The sequence below is a fragment of the Onychostoma macrolepis genome, chromosome 12, assembly GCF_012432095.1.
Source record: "Onychostoma macrolepis isolate SWU-2019 chromosome 12, ASM1243209v1, whole genome shotgun sequence".
Lineage (NCBI taxonomy): Eukaryota > Metazoa > Chordata > Actinopteri > Cypriniformes > Cyprinidae > Onychostoma > Onychostoma macrolepis.
Window position 1 is genome coordinate 11,702,200 of NC_081166.1, and position 24,972 is coordinate 11,727,171.

Consider the following 24,972-nt stretch of genomic DNA (forward strand, 5'->3'; position numbering starts at 1 on the left):
CATAGCCTACTAATGTAATAAATTAGACGAATCAGATGCTACTCATAGAACACTCTGTGGTTGAGGTACCAGCCAGTGTTTACCAACTGGAGCGTTAATTCACTGGAGTAACAGTCCATTTTCATTTTCGTCAGCTTGAGTTCCATGAGCTGCAAACATTTAAAAATTGCATATGAACACAACTGAATTCCTTAATGCATTTCGAAGCATCCTAAGAAGTGTTGCATTTTTCAACCCTTACCTTATGAAGATCCTATACTGGATAAAGGGGTCCTGTCGTCTCTTCAATCGGTTCTGAATTGTGGACAGAAGAAGTTGAGTTATTTCTGAGTCATGCTCTGAAGGAGAATGTTTGTTGTTAAAAATGTGCTGTAATGTTAATATCTCACCACGTAAAGTCCTCTTGGACCTGCATTGATGTACTAGAATGCCTATGAGTAAGGCTCCGCAAACAATTACGGCTGCCAGGACAGATAAACTGGTAATTGCTGCCACCCTCCAGGAATCCGAAGGCTCTATGGGTGGGCCTTAAAAACACAGGACAATGTTACTGGAAGACCTCCAGCTCGACGGATCATACAGAAAGAATCTGGCCACTCCTTCTCTGTATGTAAGCTTTGACCTATTGCAAAAGAATCTACTTACAATGCATTCTCATGTGTGTTTATCCTTGGACCATTTTAATGACTTGGACCTTTGTATCTTGTTCAGCAAAATTTTTTTATTCAAGTTATCTCATTCATTTAAGTGGATCTAAATTCAAATCATTTTTCAGTAGCGAAATTCCCCATTTTTGAAAATAGTAGAAATTAGGAAATTTTAATGCGACCCTCCACCACGAAAATAAATCAATAAAAGATGTTTGTGATATCTCGCAATTCTGAGTTTAGATCTCAATTTATTTTTTTTTTTTATTTTTTTTTTGTAGTTTTCAGACTTTGTTTCTTGCAGGTCTGAGATAAAAAGTTGCAATTACTTTTTTTAGTCTTCATTCTATGGTGGAAACAGGCTTTCATAAACCAAATTTAAATGAATGATTACTTAACCTCCCCAGTCGCTTGAAAAAAAAAAATAAAGAAAAAAGATAAAACTCTAAATGGGGTGGCACCCTTTCAAAATATGTATACTGCAATAGGCTAATAATATGTAGGCTACTTTTAAAGTATGCCAACTAATGTGTATCTTTATGGTAGCCTAGTAAGGTACAAAGATGTACCTTTAGATTTTGTACTTTAGGGTACCACCTTAGTGACAGCTTTTTGTACCTTTTTCTTTTTCTTAGTGTTCTAGCCATCACTACTATTCAGACCAATTATAATCTTAACTTTGATCGAATATACTCACATGTGTCACATGATGGAGTTTTCGGGTACTGTTTGCATATATGACAAGGTACACATTGTGCGACATCTCTGTTCCAGAATTCAGATTTCGAACAAAGAGCTGAACCTGACAAAATTGAACAAAGAAGCACACACAGAAAGGTGTCAAATAGCGGTAGCAGATTACAGCGAAACTGACAAAAACAACTTCTCCGCACACGTTTCCTGAGAACTTGGGGTGGGTTCGAGGTTTTGCACATGGGTAAAATTTGATGTTTTATGACTGAATAAGAAGGTCCAAGAGCTTTCTTTGCTCTGCCTCTTTTTCATATGAAATGAGATGGGAAATTCCGTTGCAGTGATGTGGTGGTGCACTCGCGGGGAAACGATATTACTCATGCTCTGTGTGCGTAAGCAAGTCTAAGCTCACGGCCAGACTGTGATGCGGCCCCTGAGTGCATGCAAAGTGTCCCACTGTGAGAACTGAGGACATGGAAAAGTGACTTTAAGAGAACTAATGGGTTGGCGAAGGAGTCATCAGTGAAAGCTGCGGGGCTTAGGGGTTGTCTTGCGCACATGCTTGCAATCAGGGGAGGTATATATAGGAAAAAGCGGTAAGGCAGGTACCACTGAAAGTCTTTCACATAAACAGCTGCGGTCTATAGATGACAAACATCTGCAAGATATCACCCGCAGCACTAGCTATATGACGTGACTTCGAGAACACCGGCAGATTCTCATGAAGACTCGCTTTCTTACAAAGGACTCTTGACGTCTAATCTTTGTGGGCTGCGCTACATTTATCAATATCGAATATAAGCCACAGCAACTTATTTCAAATGTGTGAGAGTGCATATTGAAAGTCAGATCTTTTCTTGACAAGTTGTGTGACGTAACAGAACAACGTGCACTGCTCACATTGATTTATAATCTGATATTGATCCTGTATGGAGATTTTCAAGGATGCATTATATACTGCATTAACGCAAAGATCTGCATATCTTTTTGTCATATACATTAAAGCACATTTAAAAACAGTTAACTCTTCAGGGAGTAATGAATCGGACCTCAGTATTCTTATCTGATGGCTGAGGTAGTGAATGGGGGCTGTTCAACAGATAGGCTAGAAATCACAGTTCTGCTCTATCACCACTGCACCCTTGAGCAATAGTAAAATATCAAATTCTTGTATGTTTTATCATGCACACCCAAACAAGCTTAATGATCAGTAAACATCAGCTTGAACATCAGCCCTTCGGTGTCTGTAGTTCTCAGCTTTTTTAATCCAAGGACCCCTAGTCAAAGTTAATATTTGAAGGGCCCCCTATATAGCCTATAGGTATAGGGGCTCTTCCTTTTGTACTTCTGCTAAAATGATGAGGTGCCATATTTTCATTATTTTTTTAATAGTAATAATATGTTAAAATTATGAACTGACAAGGTTTTTTCTTCATAGTTCACAAAGTTGTTTTATTGATGCTGGAAAAGTTCTGTTACCAAAACTTTTTTAAAGAAAAGCAATATGATCAAGACATTTTTAAGAAATGAATGAGGATAATGTTTCAGTTTTGTTTGCAAAGGTAGAATGCTGCACTGAAAATCAAATCTGCTGTGAACTCAGTCAATTCCTGAATTTTCTATTTAAATTATTTTAACAATTATGTTTTGCAGCTTGGAAGTTTTTCTAAGGCCCCCTAGTGGGCACGAGGCCCCCAGTAGAGAACCACTACAGTAGACTATAATGATGATCTGAGCATGTTTTGATGTGCATGATTAAATCCATAAGACTTTCAATCTAATTTCCTCATTATAAAGTAACTTTGTAACATGACATGAATCAGTTTTTTGTCTGTATTAAATCACTGCTTAACTAAAGCCACTGAATATAACAAGGGCATGTGGGCACTTTCCAAGACATTGCCTAAGACTTTTCCACAGCAGACAATGCACTTTTTTTTCATTCCTGCAAGTGTTTTTACATTTAAAACTGTTCCAGCAGTAACACACACATGCCAAAGTAACAAAGGCGCTACAAGCTTCATGTTCCTCATGGAAAGCTGAAGCCTCTTGTGCTGCTCTGTTCTCAGCTGGGCACAATACAACCCATGGAGCGGGCGGGAGTGAAATAAGAGCATTGGAATGCGGAACCGGTGGGAACTGTAACTGGTAAAGGAAGCTATTACGAATGAGGCAGTTCATCGTCATTAACTCCACTGACTCCACGTCTCTCCATGTTCATAGCAAGAGGACAAATGAGACATAAGGTTGGAACTTTCCTCACCAACAGACAAATAGGCTACATAACAAATGTCACACATACGCTCTATGTTATAACATGGGGATATTAAGCAAGTAAATGTGAATGTTCTTACTTTTATCCGCGTTTACTCCGTGAATAAGTGTGGCGATCAATAGAGTAATCCAATAGAGGCAACGCAACACAGCACCGGAATCCATTGAGCTTTATATATCTTGAAATCCCACAGCGATTCCAAAAGATTAAAAGCCACAAATGGGTTTCAAGCATAGCAAAAGCAGCGCGTGTGAATGACCCACCCCAAACTTTCAGTCTTGTTTTAATAGCGCCCACACCCACGCGTTGGGTTCAACTCCTCTATGAGTCATTTCCTATGTACTGTACTGAGATTCTGTGGCCGTATCTGAAATGCTTGTGTGCTGTCTTTGTAGACAGCGTTTAGGGCATCCGCAAGACTTACAATTAGAGTTGAGAACCAACATTTTTCACCAAGAATTTCTCAGCTAACAAAAATATGTTCTAGAACGTTTAATAACATTCCCATTAAGTCATGAAAACGTTATTTCGGGATGTTCTCTCTCTCTCTCTCTCTCTCTTTTTTTTTTTTTGGTTATTAAACGAATGATTTTGTAAACATTATGCGAATGTTCGCTTTAAATGCTCTCTAAACCACCCAACTAAAATGTTTTTAGAAAAACGTTCCATAAACGATGTATAATGTTTTTGTGCTTTGAGAACGTCATTAAAGATCTTTGAACAAACATTCTATTAATGTTAATGGAAAAATGTTTGTTCGTAACTTTGAGAGAACCTTGCTTGAACTTTCTGAGAACGTTCCCTTTTAGTAGGATTCTTATTCCGAGAACACAATCCTTCAAAAAAAAAAAAAAAGAAAAAAAAATTATATATATATATATATATATCGGATTTAATCATGACGTTTGGTTTGTTCACATGCAACGCAAAATATTAGGTACGAGTTGCAACCATTTCCAGAACAAAAGACGATCTTGTACCTGTTCTTTTCTGTAAAACAAAAGCATCCTGCTTCACTATGGTAATCCCTTGCTGGTACTCTGAGTTTTACGAGCCGCTTCTTTTTAGTGAGTCATACAGTGCGACCGGTTGCCGAACTATGACACCGACTCGTTTTAGTGAGTCAAAAACACTGACCAGTCTTTATGCAAATACGTCTGTTCTTTTCGTGAATCAAAACGTTTATGAATCATTCGGTGTTGTTACTTAATTAATGTAACATTCGGCGACTGCTGATGGCATCTACTAAGAATTTCAAAATACTTCTTCCTCAAAAGTACTAAAAGAACTGTCTAACCGTTCGAACTCGTAAAGAGGACGCGGAATCGTTCATTCTTTATGATGTCTAAGCAGGCAGCTCGCTAGGTTTTGAAACACGGCCCTAGAATCTCTGTATTCACAGCACGACAAAGCACTACGAGTGGGAAACCGTCAATGACGGTAGAGACGCACAAACACAGCCTGTTAGCTGACAACACTTTCGTTTTTACTTTCAAGAGGTACATTTACGTGAAAACGAAACCAGATCTCTATTAATTGGAAATATCAGCCAGTAAAATATTGGTAGTCTTGTTGACGTAAATATTTGATGTCAGACCTATAAGAAAACAACTTAAATGAATAAAAGTTTAAACGAACAAACGACAATTTGCGAAAACAAGTACTTTTTTTTTTTTTTTGTAAGAGCACGAACTAGAGACCCCAGTCTCCGCGCACAAAGTATGTTTGAGCAAAATAGGCACATTAAAGTCACCCCACCCAACTACGTAATTCACTTGTCTCTGGTCCAAGGGAGCAAACAACAGTGCAGTGTTTGGCAGAGACACAGCGCAGACTGAGAGGAAAAGCAGTACGACGCTTATTAATACGATCAAGAACAGCAAAACCTTGGGTGCGGGGAATAACATAAGGTCAATTGCGCAATATAATGAAAAACATTTACATATATATTCCGGGCAAACATTTGCAAGTACAAAAAAAACCGCGTGGTAGGTTTTATATTCTCCCCAGGACTGCTTCCCCCGTGATCCTCTTCTAAATAGTATGCAACTATGCATATCCATCTAAACCATCTGAAGTTACTAAAGACACATGCGTTGTGCAAATAGGATTGTATTGGCAGACAGCATATGGACTGCGATATTGCATTTGGAAAGTCTAGTTGAGTCATCCTTTTCCTCCAAGTACAACAATAACATCACCATTAAAATGAAAACCCAGATTTCATCTAGCCAATCAATCTTAAATGCAAAATCATAACAAAACTGTACACAGGCTTTAACTGGTAAGGTAAAACACTTGCTTAAAACACATTGCATAATGTCTATAAATGTTTTGTCTAGGTTCACATCAAAGCAGACAGCTGAGTTCACAAATAACTTTATCCACTTTTTATTTTTTGAAGGAAATTGAGCAATAGTTATTGACATATGTTGGTGATATATCACAGTATGGTTGGGTATATGGTACCTACTGAGAAATTTTGTTCCTGTTTTGTCTTTTTAAGATCTCTGCACCACCATCTATGCTTCTAATTCTGCAGCTCTCCTTTTTCCACCCAGAACCCATCACATCTGTTCATTACTTACTTTAAGGGGTTCAATAACACGGAGTGTCACCATAGAAACTGACAAAGCACATTACTGGATAGTTACGGTAGGACTCAAACGGATAAGGCCATAATTGTCAAAACAAAACAGTTTCATGAACTTCAGACATCACTCATATTCTGTGGAGTTATGACATTTATGATATATTGATATTTGAGCAGATACTTTTTTCATGGTCATTCAACAAAACGCAGGTTAAAAAAAAAAAAAAAAAAAAAAAAAATCACTGCAGTACTTTAAAGAACACAAAAAAGTAAGAGACAAAACTCAATAGATTCCTCTGCAATGAAGAAGCACTGCTTAAGTGCTGTAGACCATGACTACTTCACAACTGTTTCCATTCTGTCACAGTCTGTTTGGTCACTAGCACCACCTATCACAGATGGGAGTGAAAGTGGCCCTTTAGAGCATTTTAAGATACCATATTATGGTAATCCAGTGCTTCAAGACCACTTTCATCCCTTCATTTCTCATCTACTGTATTCAGTTCATCAAAAAGCCCACACTAAATTAGGTGATGTAGATGCGGTGGAAGTCGTTTGCTCCGAATGCAGCATTGCATTTGGGGCACTTCCTCTGACGAGTGTCGTAGCGAGTCTTCAAGCATTCATAGCAGAAGACGTGGAAACACTTGGTGAGGACAGTCTCCTTATCTCGGGTATTACAACAGGGACAACGTAATTTAGCCTAGAAAAGAGACAAAAGTCAGGTCAGCCACAAATAATACAGTAGTAAGCTAATCTACCAGTCATTAAATGTCATAGACACATTAATTGTGCTTATCTACAAAGATTTTTTTAAAAAGGAAGAGTTGGACCAAATAGTACAGGAAAAGCAGCCAACTAGCAGCCCGCACACATGGGGAAAAAAACCATCCCAGTTGGAGTCCTCAAGATGTTGGCTGGAAGAATAGCCACAGTGTGTAATCTACGCAAAGTGTGGCTACTTTGAAGAAGCTAAAATTATATGACAGTTTAACCTATTTTGGTCACAGCATGTTTCTCATACTCAATACACATCTGTATTTTCATAACTTTGATGACTTTATCATTGTAAAAATTTTTTGTTTTAATCTAATTGTTTTAAATTATATATTTTCTTAATAAATATATAAGTTTGGGGTTGAGATTGGTTTTTCTAAATGTTTCTAAATTTCCCCAAGGCTGTATCTATTTGATCAAATGTAAAAAAAAAAAAAATGATGTATATATAAATACACACACACACAGGCATGCATACATTTAAGAAAAATGTTATGTTTATATATTAAATATATTTATATAAAATATATACATGTAAATACATGTACATATTTTCAAAATATATACTGTATGTGTGTGTCTTTGTATATACACATAATAAATATACACAGTACACACACATATACTGTATTATATAAACAAAAACTTTTATTTTGGAAGCGTTTAATCGTTGCCCAGCACTAGAAATATTATTACAACTGTTTTGTATTTGAATGTATTTTTAAAATGAAATTTATTCCTGTGAATCCTATGTCTTTAAAAATATATATAATATAAATACATTTTGACTGACCTTATACTGATTAATTTCTTCTTGCAGAATCTCATCAGCATCTGTGTACACCTCAACTTTCTTCTGTTTCTCCAGCTTACGCCGCAGTCTGGACAATTCCTCCTGTACAGCACAGTAGAAGAGTTTCACACACATTGTTCCCACTCATTTGTATCCCAAACTTTTCTACAACACGCGTGCCCATGTACCTGTGCTTTCTTCAGGTTGACACTCTCCCTCTCACGGGCAGTGCGGTTGTCTAGTACTGAGGCTTGGATTTCCCTCAACTTGGTCTGAGTGTGTTCCAGCTGCACTTTAAGGTCCTCGGCCAACTGGGCCGCCTCCACTGCCTGAGCCATCGTGCAAAAAGACAAGCATCAAACACACATCTGGAAAAGTATGCTAATGGTTGGCTAAGTTGAGTCATGGTTGTCATGGACATGAGAACAGAGGTGGGCGTCTGTGATCTTTCCGGTTTTACCTTGCGCTTGTTGAGCTCCAGGGCTTGAGTGCGCAGCGCCAGCTCTTTCTCCAGAGCAGCCAGTGTGCTCTGCAGGACACCCTCCTTCTCTTCTAGTTTCTGCACTACCAGCAGCTGAGCGTCCACCTGGGAGGGACAGTTAAAGATCACAAGATTCAACAACAATTTTTGAGGTCCATCATTTTAACAGTGATATTATCCAGTTTTTGCCTAATTTTATTTTTTTTATATTTAGTGGCGATACATTAAATGTGATCAATTAGGAGACTTGCAGCTAATTTCTGTTGGCCTCCATTTTTAAGGATATTTTTGAAGATTTGTTTTGTGTATTATATTTGAGTAAAGATGGCATGTTATGTTAAAAATAGTGGGAAAGAAATTTGAGACCCCTATGATCTCTTCACATCCTGTCCATATCCAGCAAGAAATTAGTATCATAGTAGTTATGACCAAGGTGCTCTCCATTTTTTTGCAGATCATTAAACCGTTATGCTGCCATAGAAGCCTGTCCAAAATCAGTTTCGGGTGGTACGTTCGTGTACAAAAACGTCTGATTGGATGGTGAAGCAACAAGTCAGCCTAACCTATAAACTCACTGATTAGTATATTATGAAAATGTTTGTTTTGCACATTCATAAATCCACGTGTGGGTGCATGGTGATTGTATGAGTAATGTTTTTTTTGTGCACCTGGGTTTTGAAAGTAAGCACTTGGTCTGCCAACTCCTCTTTCTCCTCCCGCAGAAGCTTGTAAATCTGGTTGGATTTGATTCTCTCACTCATTAGTTTGAAGTTGGCATCGTCTTTCTCTCTGAGCTGCTGCATGAGTCTGCTGTTCTGCTCCTGCATGTCTTCAAAAGCCTGTCCCGTCACATCCATCTCGCTCAGCAGAGCCTCTTCCTCCTGAAAGGTCCATCAGTTTTTAATTATCAGTTAATCTGCTGCAGAGATTATTGATCTAAATTGATTCTGACACAAATGTAGACAATAATTCTGTTGAACTAGACACACCTGTTTAGTAGCAGCCAGTTTTTTCTGCAAGTGTTCAATTGTCTCCTCAGCCACACGGATCTTGCGGAGAGCGTCTTCATCTGCCAGCTTTTTGCTTTCCTTTCTTTCCCTCTCCTCCAGTTCCCGCACTCGCTGCCTCAACTCTTCCACCTGCCAGACAATGTTGACATTAGCATTAAAAGAAGGACCACCCCAAGTGAATTGCATGTTAATGGTTTTGCCCCACAGAAATGCAGCAAATCTTTGTGGGTTCACATACTTCTGCTTTGGACTTCTTTTCTGCGGCCATAAGTTGCACTTTATCTCGCTGCTCCTTTGGGGCTGATTTATACATGTCTAGCAGTAGTTTCATTTCCTTCTGAGACTCTTGTGCTTTTCTGTTGGCATGAAGTAAATGATGTGTGGGAGAAGTGACTCAGATGTGAAGTTCATTAAATGCAAAACAATATGGGGTGATATTATAGTTTCCCAAAATAAAGCACATTAATATACAACACAGAAGATGAGAAGTTCATTAAATGCTAAAGAATATGGGGTAATATTATAGTGTCCCAAAATAAAGCAGTGAATTATTAAGCAGGACTTAACGGTGTCCAAATATTTTTGGGGCCAAGGCATATTAATTATGACCATACATTTAGATTCAGAATGATTGAGAAAAGAGCAGACATTATTATAGGAAGTCAAGTAGCACTGAGAATCATGCTGTAGGCTGAGGCGTACTTCAGCTCTCCTCTAAGCAACTTCAGTGTGTCAGAGTCCTTCCTCTTCAGCTCCTCACTGCGCTGTCTCTCCCGCTCTCTTTCTCGCTCCCTCTCTCTCTCCACCTCTCTCTCTCTCTCCCGTGCCCGTTGCCTTTCCAGCTCTCTCCTCCTCTCTTCCTCCTCCTCCTGGTCCTCATCTTCCTCTTTCTTAACCTCCAGTCCTCCGTCACCCACGCTTTCTTCCAACATCATTGCACCTGCCTCTCCACTCTGGCACTTCAACTGGAAAAAACAAAAGAAGTGACATTTCAAAGAGAAAAACATTTAGTTAAAATTCAATCATTTTGAGGAAAGAAACTGCCTACATATGCAATATCAGACATTTAGTTAATGGTAGATTAGCAAGTAAAATGTAAGAAAAAAAAAGAAAAAAGTTCCCATCTGAAAATTCCGTTATCATGGGAAATAATAAAAAAAAAAAAACTGTCAACGGAGACCAGCATGAGCAATACCTTGTTTATTTCCATCTGTGTCTCGCGAAGTTTCCTCTTATATCTCTGCACATCACCTTTCAGCTGATGATTATGGTTTTGAAGACTGCTGATTAAGTGTCTCATTTCTCTGTTTATTGGCCCTGGAATGAATAAAAGAGGTAATACTGAAAGAGAGAGATTGTGATGCTGATAGTCATTCAAATGGCACGATGATAGACATCTCAGTTTATGATGCTTAGTTAAAAGTAAACCCCAGCCAAAACAATGAACAATGAGAGCAAAGTGATGACAGGATACACCACCCCGTAGATTTCCTCACTGTAGCCATGGTTACTTTAAAACAGATGGGCTTATGGAAATTCACCACTAAGGAATCCCACCTAACCTTAAAGTCATGACAACCAAAACGGATAAAACAAAATCTTTTGTATGAGCGACGTTACCTGCTTGCTCATTGGCAGCAAGATTCTGTTCGAACTCGATCCGTAGCATTTCATACTCCTTGCGCACCTGGGCCAGCGTGTCCTCTAACTGGATGACCTCAGTGCGTAACTTTTTCTGAAGAGACAACTCATCACTCTATAAACAGAGAGAATGACATTCAAACAATCAGGAAAAAACATACTCGGATATAACTATCAGCAATCGTTTCTGTCCCGTCATCTCTCTCACCTCCATGTGCTCTATCTGCCGCAGGTGAGCATTTTTGGCTGTAAGCAGCAGAGCTCTGGCCTCATCCAGCTGGGTTTTCACACTCAGAGACTCATTGTACAGCAGAGAGAACTGTGATTGGAGGCACTTGTACTCTGGTGTCTCCTTCAACACTTCCTCTGGTATATTCCTCAGATCCATCTACAAAGGGATACAGAGATCAGTAATACGTCATGAAAAATCTAATCCTGTTGATATGCCCCCACCCAGCTTCCTGCTTCAACAGGAAATATGTTGAGACATGAAAGAAAACTGTTCTCATCAAATAATGCATTGGAGTCATTACTGGGAAGTTCGAGCTGGTGTTGTATTCTCTGCAAACTCTACTACCTTTAATTTCTCGCTCTCCCGAACAGCTTCCTGTAGCTCTTGCTGCAGTTTCTCAAGCTCTGCCATGCGGCTGTTGGCAAGTTCCTGGTTCTGCTCCAGTTCGGCATTCAGAGACTCAAACTGAGAGTAGAGAAATACTTATTAGACAAACTGACGTACAATGACAGACTGGAATAAGGTCTACACCATTCCAATAAACAAATATTTTGATGATATTTTTGTAAAACTACTTAAAGAAATGATTCAAAATTCTTTTAGGTAGCAATTTTAGAAATACTACCTTCTGTATACTTAGTGTGATTTGACCACCGGGTAATCCACCTGAACTGCCAGTGGCATGGTAACCAGAATTAAGCTGATGTGGAAAAAATAAATAAATACATATGCAAGAAATCAACAAAAAATCCATAATAAAATTGTTAGTAATTCCCCGTTAGTAATACCCCCTAATCCAAACCACAGACAGATTAACATCACAGCATTATGCTATTGTGTCAAATTATTGTATGTTTTGACTATGTTTCGCCGGTACACTGTGTCAACTGTAAATGACGCTGCAAGATTTGTAGTATAATATCCTGCAGTACAATTTCCTTTCTCAAAGGAAGTGCTGATAGATATGCAAATAACACATAACACGTATGACTTCAATGATGATAATGAATTTCAAAAGAAATACATTGCATGAAATCTGTAACTGTATTATTTCTGAGATGAAGGAAAAGCTGACCTGCTCCAGAGCTTCAGCTAGGTGTTTATTCAGCTTCTGCTCTCTCTTTCGAAGTTTTTCAATGTCCCACTGCAGATCCTCCACAGCTGTTTCCATCTCAGACACTTTAGTCTCAGAACTTGTAACTTTGTCAATCAGTTCATTATACTGTAGAAGCAAAGACTGGTCTTAAGGACAGCTCAGGGCACAAGATACACATATTTAAAAATGTGATAGGCAGTTTTATACTGATGCTTAGAAAAAAGTTTTATATACACTCCCATTCAAAAGTTTTTTTTTTTGTTTGTTTTTAATGATTTTAAAAGTCCCTTATGCTCACAAAGCCTTACTCTGATCTTTAGTGTCACATGATCCTTCAGAAGTCATTCAAATATGCTGACATTGAGCTTAACAAACATTTCTTACTACTATTCTATATTGAAAACAGTGCAGTGTAATATTTTTATGGAGACCTAGATACATTTTTTTTTTTAGGAGTTTTAAATGAATAAAAAGTAAAAAAAAAAGTTTTTGAAATAAAATGCTACTTTAACAGTCTTTACTTTTAATCACTTTAATGTGTCCGTGCTGAATAGACTTTTCGATTTCGTTTCAACACATACTAATCCCAACTTCCAAAAGGTAGTGTAACATTTAATAAATATAAATAGAATGAATTCAAACAAAACTAGGTAAAGAGATACCTCCAATGACATTTTGTGGTGTTTCCCTTGAAGGGAGTAAGCAAGATCTTGCAGTCGATTATGTTCCTCTAGAAGTGTACGGTTTGTGGCGATTATCTCTCGCTGACTGTCATCGTCACAAACTGATAAGAACAAAGTGCACAAGTTTAGCATTTGTTCGCAAAGAGATTAAAACTTCTAGATATGCTTTTTTCTGTAATAAGCAGTTTGTACTTTGAGAATCACACCAAATGAATTGTTATTTTACCAGCTGACTGCACTCGGGTACACAGCTCATCAATGGTGGTATGCAGACGGTCAAATATGCAGACCATACAGGCCACGGCGCCCTTGCTGAACTGCATCCTGTCCTGTAGCTGCAGTGTGAGCTCCTCCTCACTGCTGTTATCCAGAGTAGCCAGGAAAGCCTTTGCACTCTCGCTGAGAGGTGGTGGAGGGGCTTAAAAAAGGACCAAAAACAATATGAATGTGCATGATAAAAGCTGCTATGGACAGAAAAATTTAATCTTTTCTTCAAATCTAAAAGAATTTGCATACGCGTTGTTTCTTGAGTATCAGATTTGATATTTTAAAATATAATACTAGGATGAAGAATTCATACTCAAGGTGGAAAAAAAGACACCTCAATTTTATTTGGAGGCCCAGACTGAGCAAAAATGTAAAAATAAGATGAAATTCTGAAAATGTTCAGTCCAGGTGTTCATCCTGAAATATTACTAACAATATAAAGGTTATTTTGACATTTAGGCCTAGTTCATAAAATTACCACAAATTTCACAGCAAAAAGACATGACCTGAAAGAGGACATTATTACAATTGTACTAAAGGCCTTTTTTCGGGAAATTCGGTACGTACCGTGGGGATAGCTAGGTTATCAAATGATATCATTCTACAGTTATGGAGTGGTCAGAAGTTAAGTTGTTAAACATGGAACGACAGTGCTAACATGGTAGATGTGCTTCTATTATTTCTGTGCATAATGTCAGTTTATCAGCCCAGGTTTGGCTGAAGGACAAATGTTGCTATTAGAGATCTTGCTGAGGCAGGTGTGCACTTAAGGTCAGACTTCCTTTTTTTTTTTTTTTTTAAGTTATATTTTCGGGCTTTTATGCCTTTAATGGACAGGACAGTAGAGAGATAACAGGAAAGCATTGGGAAGAGAGAGGGGAATGGGATCAGCCAAGGACCTCGAGACGGGAATCGAACTCGGGTCACTGTGAGCACAACTGCGCTATATGTCGGCACACTAACCATGAGGCCATCGGCGCCAACTAGGTCAGACTTCCTTCTGATACATCGAATGGTTTTAACTGTGGCAGCACAAAGGATTCAGGCTTCAGGATGCATGAAAACAGCCCCAAGAGGGGGAGTTTTTAGGCAAATTTAAGATGGATACAGCACATTAGACATTGACTGCGTTTACATGAGCACGAATATTGCGATTATTTCCAATAATCAGAGTAAGGACTTAATCGCATTTTGATGTTTACATGTCAAGAGCAAAGCTCTTACTCCCGTTTACATGCAATTTCCATTATTCTTATTATTCGCTAAGAATTGTGGTTAATTTTTTCACTGCCATTATTCACATACCCCACTGGACAGCACAAATGATGGACTCAGAAAGAGCAGTGTTACTGGTCGCTGTTTTAATCTATTTACGTCTAATGCATAATGATTTTGTATCGCTGTATTCCACGCTTTTTCGGCGCCATGATAGAAATATGATGGAATTTGTTTGCCTATACGCTGCCGTCGCGTTCTGTTCGTCCTTTCTGGATGAGGGTAAGGAACAGAGCAACCTGATCTCACAGAATTCCGTGTAATGTTCACGGACTTAATTAACCCCGAATCTGTGGTGGCATCACGGAATCGCCGAAAGTTCCGTGATGGGCTCACAGAAGGCATCAGCCGTGGTCCATGCACGGATTCACTGGTTTCCGTGCGTGGAGCACGGCTGATGCCTGTCACTGACTTACATTGGTATCACTTCTGTGAGGCATGTAAACACCTTAATCGCAGTATTGCCGCTCTGACCAAAGTGCGCATGCGCTTGTGACATATATGAATAACGTGACACGCACCTGTAATAATACGGAGATTAGAAACGATGGAGGGGAAGAAAGCATCGCATTCTGAGGAAAACACAACAAGCTGCCAGCAGTCTCTGTGCAACATGATCTCACAGAATTCCGTGTAATGTTCACGGACTTAATTAACCCCGAATCTGTGGTGGCATCACGGAATCGCCGAAAATTCCGTGATGGACTCACAGAAGTGATACCAATGTAAGTCAGTGACAGGCATCAGCCGTGCTCCACGCACGGAAACCAGTGAATCCGTGCATGGACCACGGCTGATGCCTTCTGTGAGCCCATCACGGAACTTTCGGCGATTCCGTGATGCCACCACAGATTCGGGGTTAATTAAGTCCGTGAACATTACACGGAATTCTGTGAGATCAGGTTGCTCTGTTCCTTACCCTCATCCAGAAAGGACGAACAGAACGCGACGGCAGCGTATAGGCAAACAAATTCCATCATATTTCTATCATGGCTACCGAAAAAGCGTGGAATACAGCGATACAAAATCATTATGCATTAGACGAATAGATTAAAACAGCGACCAGTAACACTGCTCTTTCTGAGTCCATCATTTGTGCTGTCCAGTGGGGTATGTGAATAATGACAGTGAAAAATTAACCACAATTTAGCGAATAATAAGAATAATGGAAATTGCATGTAAACGGAGTAAGAGCTTTGCTCTTGACATGTAAACATCAAAATGCGATTAAGTCCTTACTCTGATTATTGGAAATAATCGCAATATTCGTGCTCATGTAAACGCAGTCATTGTGAATTAGCTCATACTTAATTTTGAATGAGAACTGGCGAAATGAACCTTGTCTTTTAGTGACTTGGGGGCCAACCTCATGATGAAGATATGGCAGGTGGGAGGCTACAATGATTAGCTTTGCTTGGACTACAGTTCAGTCACCAGCCAAATGGTGTCTATGGACTTTGTTTTTCTATCAATGTTATAATGGAGTCAAAATAATTCCAACAAAGCATAAACAATCTTGTTTTTCAAAAAGAGCAGTCTCTGTTTTTCGTTCTCTTGTTTTTGCAGATCAATGGCTGTTGGCGACCTTCGAGAAACTCATTGAGAGGTTCAAGCCGGATCATAGAGGGGAAAGTGTGTGTCGACAACACGGCTAACAGAATAACGGGAACTTCAGACAGAGAGATGTAACTTCGCAATATTCAAACTCAAGTTAGTCAGACACTAACTGTTTTAAATTTTGTGCTATAGTTTTTACATATAGGGGTATTTTTAAGTCATATATTCGTCATGCACAGTTAATCAGGCCAATTATGGTTTATTTTTTTTAATTATCATGCTGGAAGATGTGATCAAACATAACATGTGATATGGATTCAATGACTTATCCATGTCTAGAATGACACAGTTATGTAATTTTGATCAAACCTTAAGGGAATTTTTCCTCAGTACATGGAATTCATAATGGAATTTGCATGCACATTTATTACAACTATCTGATTTGATATTGGGCGAATTCCAAACAGAAGTGAGCATCCCTATGCCCTACTCCCTTCGAAGGGCAGAGCCCTTGAAGTGTGTTCTTTGAAGGGTGTAGGGCATTACTGTCTCGTATAAGCGTTTGGAACTCGCTTGGCGAAGGGAATGATGGACAAAATGTTACCTTGACAACGCTGCGCCTGCATGAAGCATTCAGCACTCCAACAGTTGTTGCAAATAAATATTTCTTCTTATTGTTATTATTTTATTCAAATACTGTTTAATTGTGTCTTATTTACTATTAAACTTTTTCAAACTAAACTTGCTAACAATACAGTTTTAAATCATATTTTTAATCACTGACGAAAATATTTTGTATTACATAAAAATAAAGAAAATTCTACTTAGGTTTGTATGTAAAGTCAAAATAAACCCCAACTTTGCTTTAAAATGCATCGCAAGATCTCCTAACTGAAGATCACATGATCACAAATGGAAATCACTTCCGTGAAGTGACCATCGCATGTTCCCTTCACTAACGGACTTCTGGAAGGGCCCTTCGTGAAGGGAATCAGTTGCTCACTTTCGTTTGTGCCCTTCAAGGGCGCAAAAAAGCCGTTTGGAATTCGCCCTTTAACTGGTGCACTCCAATTGCCAATTCTAGTTACAAATTAATAAACCTGCCAGACAACATGAGTAAACACAAGGGCACAAAAATCCTAATGATGAGATGCTAAAGATGACAAATGGCCAAAGGTAAAAGCACATGCAATGTGAAATGTTTTTACAATGAGTTTTTGGAAAACTCAATTGTACCAAATCACAGGTTTAAAAATGAAACATGTAAAGTGAATTCAACTGAATGTTGTTCAAACCTTTTAGATAATACTGGAAATGCAGTCTATAATTTAGCTCTAAAAGTTCTGCATGAACAAGTATCTAAACGTGATCAAGGATTATGTTTGGATCAATATTGGATCAATATTAGGGCCACTTTGGAATCATTTAAGTGCTTTAGTTAAGGTTTCAGGAGTATTTATCATCTTACTCTTGTACACTTGACATAAGAATGTTGATTTGCTTTGTCAGATTACTGTTAACTGTTGTACGACAACAGTCAGAGACATATTTCCCCAAACTGATGCTGGTATGCAGTATGACAGAAGTGACCTATTTTTCTGAGCATGTAGAAGGGAAGAGTATGGCCTGATCACCTGAACTATTCCAAGTATGTTTTTGATAATGACTATGGAAGTTTGCTTGCATTTGAACAGTCTATGTAATCAAATGGTTTCATATGATTAAGAGAGGGGAATGAAGGATCTGAGGATCCTCAAATGCAAACTGTTTGTTTTGCTTCAAGAGAGCATTCATACATTTGTGTTGTGATTTACTTTCTTTTATATTCATTTGTTCATTCATTTATTTATAATCATTTTATTATTCAATTTAATCATATAATCATTTATAATAATAAATATAATCATTTATATACCCATTTCATTGACTCATTAATTGATTAGTCATTTATATTATATTATATCATTGTTTTTAAATATTGTTTTTGCATTGTTGTTTAGTCTTATAACTGTGGCTTCAAGGGCTGTTTGTCTTCATGAATAAAAGATAAGAGGGAATGTTTATAGAAACTCAAGGTTTATGGGATATTGTTGTGAATCAGTTTGCTATAATGTTACTTGTCGAATTTGTGTTCGTCAGACAAAATCTGAGCATTGAAACATACAAAACTAAGACTATTTAATAAACTGCTCCTTTTTATTATCGCTTTGTCTCCCACTTCTGCTCTTCACTGGCTTTTTCTTCAGTCAACTTCTTGGCTGACAGAAGACTGTTAATAGAGTTTTGGGTATTTTGGGTAACAGAAAAGACTTGCTGTTAACGGGTTTTGGGTATTAGACTATTTTGCTGATTAGTCGGTCTGTTACCAGACAAAACATATTTTCTGACAGGATCTGGCATCCGGGGCTGGATCTTAATTATTTGGCATGGAGGCATGATCTAACAGGATTTCCCAATCATGTTTTTTGTGCCCCGATCCGATTAATTGAATATTAGGTATCTGCCGATAAAAGAGTCCTGATCCGATACGAATACATTCCAAGTGTTTGGTGCACAATTCAAGTACATTAATATTATTAAAATCAGTCCAATATATAAAGAGTTGTGCAAAGAGCAAAAGTAATGCATATATATACAGTGCAGTCAGAAAGTATTCAGACCCCCTTCACTTTTTTTCAATTTTGTTATGTTGCAGCCTCATACTACAATTGTTTAAATTCATTTTTCTTTTCTCATTAATCTACAATCCTTACCTCATAATGACAAAGTGAAAACAATTTTAGAAATGTTTGTAAATTTATTAAAAATAAAAAATTGAAATATCACATTTACATAAGTATTCAGAACCTTTGGAACAAGACTTGAAATTTAGCTCAGGTGCCTCCCATTTCTCTTGATCATTGCTGAGATGTTTCTACACATTGATTGGAGTCCACCTGTGGTAAGTTAAATTCATTGGACATGATTTGGAAAGGCACACACTTCTCTACAAAAGGCCTCACAGCTGACAATGCATATCAGAGCGAAAACCAAGCCATGAGGTCAAAGGAACTGCCTGCATAGCTCAGAGACAGGATTGTATCAAGGCACAGATCTGGGGAAGGCTACAAAAAAAGATTTCTGATGCACTGAAGGTTCCCAAGAGCACAGTGGCTTCCATAATTCTCAAATGGAAGAAGTTTGGCACAACCAGGACTCTTCCTAGAGTGGCCAAACTGAGCAATTGATGGAGATGGGCCTTGTCTAAACTGGTGACCAAGAACCTGATGGTCACTCTAGTTGAGCTCCCTGATCATATATATTCAGATGGGAGAAACCCACAGAAGGACAAACATTACAGCAACACTCCACTGATCTGGGCTTTATGGCCAAATCAATCCTCTCCTCAGTGAAGACACATGAAAAAACATCGAAGCATCCTGTTTCAAGGAAACCAACACTGCTCATCACCTGCAGAGTACCATCCCAAAAGTAAAGTGTGCTGGTAGCAGCCTCATGCTGTGGGGGTATTTTTCAGCGGCAGGGACTGGGAAACTGGTCAGGGTTGAGGGAAAGCTGAATTGAGCAAAGTACAGAGATATCCTCAATGAAAACTGTTCCACAGCGCCCAGGACCTCAGTCTAGGCCGAAGGTTCACCTTCCAACATGACAATGAGGCTAAGCACACAGCCAAGGCAACACAGGATTGGCTTAGGGACAACTCTGTGAATTAGAGGTCACCCGATATGGGTTTTTCTCTGGCCGATGCCAATATTTAGAAATCAGGGAAGTCAATGGCCGATATATGATGCCGATTTTTTTGGCCGACATGTTTCTTTTTTCCCCCTTCATCTCATAAAAGAGAGTTTGAGTAAATGATTATTGCAGGGTACGAGATGGTAATAGTAGTAGCCTAATTCATGGTAATAATACATGGCTCAAAACTTAAGCACCTTCTAAAACAGTTCAGAAGCATGCTTTTTGTTCATGTTTGTTGACAGGCAGCAGTGTTTCCCACAGACTTACAAATGCAAATTCATTCTCTGCCAGCAGGAGGCGCTTTTCCGTAATGCGGTTTCCCTGGTAACGGCTGTAATCAAATAAGCACTGCGCTAACAAATGCTACTTTATCAGGCATTACAGGAAAGACGAAAAGAAAAAGACATCGAAGCTTTTCTAAAGACGGCCGGTTCTTTTCAAAGATACATTCATATAAGAACACCCGCGCTGCATTTTAATTTTGAAACGTGCAGTGTTCAGTTAATTCAACAAAGTATAATCCTTTTGGAAAAAGTATTTGTGGCGGTCAGTTTTGATAATGTGACGAGCCGCCACAATTAACTATGTATGGGAAACACTGGACACTGCTATAAGTCAAATGGCCATAGTTATAACAAAAATAAAAGAGTTAACACATATTACAGACAGTTAATGTGCACGTTATAATCAGCCCAGAATTTTCGTCTGAATTGCACGTGTTTCTACTTTCACGTGCAAATGACTTGTTGCACTTATGAATACGATAAATTTCCGGCATCAATTCTAGTAGGGTAAAACGTAATTACGCTTTTGAAACGGTCTGTTTTTCCCTGCCATCATTAGCTGAAATGTGTAAACAAGGCGCTTCTGCAGAGTGCTGCTCCGTCTCACCCAGCCTCAGAGGGTATGGCGTTCAACAACAACGCGTAGCTGCCCGCGGACGCGCCTGCCTATAAATCGGCCTAATGTGCAGTACAATCGGCCGAAGCCGATTAATTAAAAAATGCCCAAAAATTGGCCCGATTATTCGGTCGACCTCTACTGTGAATGTCCTAGAGTGGCCCAGCCAGAGCCCTGACTTGAACCCTATCGAACATCTCCAATTCAGGTGTGCAAAGCTTGTTGCATCATACCCCAAAACGCTGAGGCTTTAATTGCTGCCAAAGGTGCTTCAATTAAGTACTGAGTAAAGGGTCTGAATACTTATGTAAATGTGATATTTCAGTTTTTTCTTTTTAATAAATTTACAGACATTTCTAAAATTCTGTTTTCACTTTGTCATTATGAGGTACGGAGTATAGATTTAAGAGCAAAAAAAAAAAAAGAACTTAAACAATTGTAGTAACAGGCTGCAACATAAAATTGGCAAAAGTGAATGGGGTCTGAATACTTGCTGAATGCACTGTATAATATAATATAAAGTAATATAACAATGTTATATATAAATATAAGATACACTCACTCTCTGTGCACACAGTATATAAAGACTTTGGTAGATGTAAACATGTTACAATGTTAACAGACTGTGTCGTCATAATAATGAATATGGGACTGCTGATATAAACTTCCTGTACAATAAGCAGAATAATTACAACATATGGTTAGAAAGCATGAAGCTCGCGGTGTCAGAATGTCAGTCTATCAGTCAAATCTGCGTTATGACGACGTCTCATAATCTGACAGCAGATAAAAGCAAACGATAAATGAATAAGAGATTGTTACAAAAGTGTGCATCAAATACACTAAACACAGAATCTCTAACGCCAGAACAGACCTCACTGGTTCGCCCACGTGACGTCACATACACACATTTCTTCTTCTTTTCCTTTTAATGGCAGTTGGCAAACCCACTTAAAGGTGCAAACTGCCACCTACTACACGTCACCTGCATGACAGCTGATGTAAAACAAGGATTGGGCTAAGGAGAGCCGATGCGATCACTTAAAAAAAACGAAGGAAAAAAAAAAAAACCTTGATCGGCCCCGATCCCGATCCTTGAGATTGGCTTAAGACATCCCTCGAATAAACTATCAATCAGACAACAGAAGCATGTAGTAGATTGAGTACAACAGGTTTTTCAGTAAGTTTTGATCATGTTGATAATTTAGAGGATTTCAAAATGTGCATGTCAAATATGAAACAGTAGGCTTTACAGGACTAATTGGATAACTACATAAACTTTGATTATCAACATGATCAAAACTTACTGATAAACCTGTTGTATTTGATCTACAACATGCTTCTGTTGTCTAGTTGATGTTTTTTTTTTTTAGCATGTAAAAGGCCTTTGGCACAATTCTAAAAATGCATCATTTGACATATATGTAGATATATAGTGTATTGGAGTCTAACTCCTTGCATGTTTACCGGGAATTCTATCCTCCACTGGTTCAGCCAACTTCTCCACAGAGTCAGGAAGCTTTTGTTGCTGCTCTTTCTCCTGTGTCTGTTCCTTTTCTTGCACTGGTTGTTGCTGCTCTCCTTCCACCGCCTCAGCTGAAGGTGGCGGCTGGGGGAGGCCGTCCTCACCTTCAATTGGAGCTGGCAAAGGAGCAGAAGGTTCAGGAGCAGATGAAGGGGCTGCAGCAGGAACAGGGACGTCTGGAACAGGAGGGGTGGCAGGGGTCTGGACAGATGTCGAGGCATCCTTAGGCTCCACACGTTGCAGCAGTTCATGGATATTTTCCTCAAGCTGTAAGAACAGATTTCAAATGAAATTTCTACTCGTTTTTGTATGGTAAAGCAATACTGTTAAAAACAATAAATGATCAATTTTACTGGAAAAGCTTAATGTTGAGGTCTGTGATAGAGGAGAATGAGTATAGCATTGGAAGAAAAGAAGAGTGTCGAACCTGAGTCCAGCAGCGGTTGACAATAAGCAGGGTGGTGTCATCAGTTGCCTGCCTCTTCTCCAACTTCTCAATCTTCTCCCTCAACTCATCCTCCAAAGCCTGCCTCTGTTCAAGCCGTTCGCAGAGCTTCTTGTTCTTGAATTGAATGACCTTCATGTCCATCTCCTCCTGCAAAGGACAATTTGGGGCAAAATTACAGAAGTTTCAACAAGTCTATATTGTCTACAAAGGTTTTCAATGTTATGACTGAAACATACACTACTGTTCCAAAGTTTGAGGACTGTAAGATTTGTTTTAAAAGAAATGAATGATTTTATTCAGCAAGGATTAAATAAATTGATCAAAAGTGACAGTAAAGACATTTAGAATGGTACAAAAGTTTTCTATTTCAAATAAATGTTTCTTTGATTCATCAAGGAATCCTTAAAAAAACGTATCAGTTTCCATAAAAATATTACGCAGCTCAACGGTTTTCAACATTGACAATAATATGAAATGTTTCTTCAGCACCAAATCAGCATATTAGAATGATCTCTGAAGAATCATGTGACACTGAAGACTGGCGTAATGGCTGCTGAAATTTCAGCTTTGCCATCAAAGGAATAAATTACATTTTTCTTTTAAATAATAATAATAATAATAATGATATTTCACAATTAACTGTATTTTTGATTAAATAAATGCAGACTTGGTGAGCAAAAGAGAGTCAACACTGAGAAATCTATATGACATTTTTAAAGGTAGTGTATGAGTGATTTTTTTTATGTTTATGTTAAAAATCCACATTCCAAACACATAAAACATTCCATGTCATCTACACCTGACAGCTACAATGCATTTTGTTTTGATAGCAGCATGATACAAACCGTAGAAGAAACTCCTCCAATGCGGATGGGCTCGATGAGAGTGGTGGTCGTCTTCTCCTCTTTCTTCAGCTTTTTTTCAGGAGGGCCAGGGGGACTATCCCCTCCTGTGGGGCGCTTCCCACCCCCTGCGCCAGACATGCTTCCCTACAAAAGTATACATAGTGTTACACATAATTTTGAAAAGATTAGTATTATAATATCATTCAGAACTATAACACGGGCAAATTAAAGGGTGCTCATCAATTTCAGAGGTAGTCTTATTAAACTGTCTAGTATAACCTGCCATCATTTACTCACCCTCATGTTGTTCCAAACCTGCATGACTGACTTTTGTGGAACACGAAAGGAGGTGTTAAGCAGAATAACAGCCTCGGTCATCATTCAACTTCATCATGCGGAAAAAAAGATGCAACTGAAAGTGAATGATGGCTGACTCCGTCTCTTCTAATCATTTTGCACAACACCTCCTTTTGTGTTCTACAGAAAAGCAAGTCATATGGATTTGGAATAACATGAGGGTGAGTAAACGATTGACCTTTTTTTTTTTCTTTTAGGGGTGAACTATCATTAAAAAAATAAATAAAACTATTACACTGAAGAACTAAATTGCAAAAACAGCTATCAGTACTGATAATTTCAAACAAAGACACTTGTACAGAGATTTTGCATAGATAATATTTACCGGCATAAAATAGGCTTTACATAGTCAAGATATTAATATGTTCCCCCTTAACAAAACTAAATATTGAACGATATCAAAAGCAACTGTCACTTAATTCACGAATATGAGATTTTCTGTTGTATTAATGCTGGTTAACAACGGCGATATAATTTTTATTTATTTGAATTTCTTTTATAATGAAACAAACAATAAAGAAGCTATAATAATCATTTTAATCACATTACATAATTCTTAGAGTAAAATATTATCTTCTACATTAATTTTAGGCAACCGTGGCGCTTAGAGTGAGGTTAGCTTCGATGCTAGCTGAAGCCTAGCAAGCGAGATACAACCGTCACAACATGGGCCTTTTTACATTATAAATTACACTGTGGTATAACTACACGGCGTATGTCATACGACAACGTTTTAGCTACCTCGCCGTAACAAATGTGTATTAAAATATATTTGTGTTAGTGATTTTCTTTGCACCCAGAAACAAACCTCCGCTCCTGTCGGAAAACAGGAAGAACAGTAGAATATGTGAACACCGACACAACAGGAAAAAGTATTGTCTATCAAAATAAAAGTGAGCGGGAACAGACAGACCCTCGTATATGTAATAATCCTCACGAAACGTTTTTGTTTGTAGCTCTCGTACCTTTTTGGACATTGTTGTGACCACTGATGTATTTGCTCGAAGTGAGCGATTTGAATAAAGTGTGGTTGTGGACTCTTTCGTGCTGGTCTGATGCTTTACGTCACTTCCCCAAAATCTCAGGGTGAAAATAAAAGTTCGTAAACGTTGGCTTTAAAATGAATTTATTCGTTGATT

At 38.4% G+C, this 24,972-nt stretch overlaps 1 protein-coding gene across 3 annotated transcripts; it reads right to left on the bottom strand.

Moving 5' to 3' along the window:
* Positions 1 to 5,990: 5,990 nt before the first annotated feature.
* On the bottom strand, positions 5,991 to 24,922 carry rnf40 (ring finger protein 40). Of its 3 annotated transcripts, none has more exons than XM_058793212.1 (20): positions 24,799 to 24,922; positions 23,477 to 23,620; positions 22,611 to 22,778; positions 22,126 to 22,450; positions 13,148 to 13,339; positions 12,901 to 13,022; positions 12,218 to 12,364; positions 11,768 to 11,842; positions 11,488 to 11,607; positions 11,119 to 11,298; positions 10,890 to 11,025; positions 10,465 to 10,586; positions 9,972 to 10,234; positions 9,508 to 9,625; positions 9,249 to 9,398; positions 8,928 to 9,140; positions 8,239 to 8,364; positions 7,967 to 8,107; positions 7,779 to 7,880; positions 5,991 to 6,911 (listed from the first exon to the last, which is right to left on the bottom strand). In XM_058793212.1, the coding sequence occupies exons 1-20, from the start codon at positions 24,808 to 24,810 to the stop codon at positions 6,735 to 6,737; spliced, it is 3,033 nt and encodes a 1,010-aa protein (XP_058649195.1). In that variant the 5' UTR covers positions 24,811 to 24,922; the 3' UTR covers positions 5,991 to 6,734. The 3 variants fall into 3 exon arrangements, with proteins under 3 accessions (XP_058649195.1, XP_058649196.1, XP_058649197.1); XM_058793213.1 differs by lacking the exon at positions 24,799 to 24,922 and adding an exon at positions 24,642 to 24,775; XM_058793214.1 differs by lacking the exon at positions 24,799 to 24,922 and adding an exon at positions 24,630 to 24,649.
* Between the last annotated feature and the right edge of the window lie 50 nt (positions 24,923 to 24,972).

Bases quoted from the DNA above. Each gene is read 5' to 3' on its own strand.
- rnf40 (XM_058793212.1), bottom strand. The intron at 22,779-23,476 runs GTTTGTATCATG...TGTCCTTTGCAG, and splicing joins TTGGAGGAGTTTCTTCTACG to GAGGAGATGGACATGAAGGT. The intron at 9,626-9,971 runs GTACGCCTCAGC...TCATGCCAACAG, and splicing joins TTGCTTAGAGGAGAGCTGAA to AAAAGCACAAGAGTCTCAGA.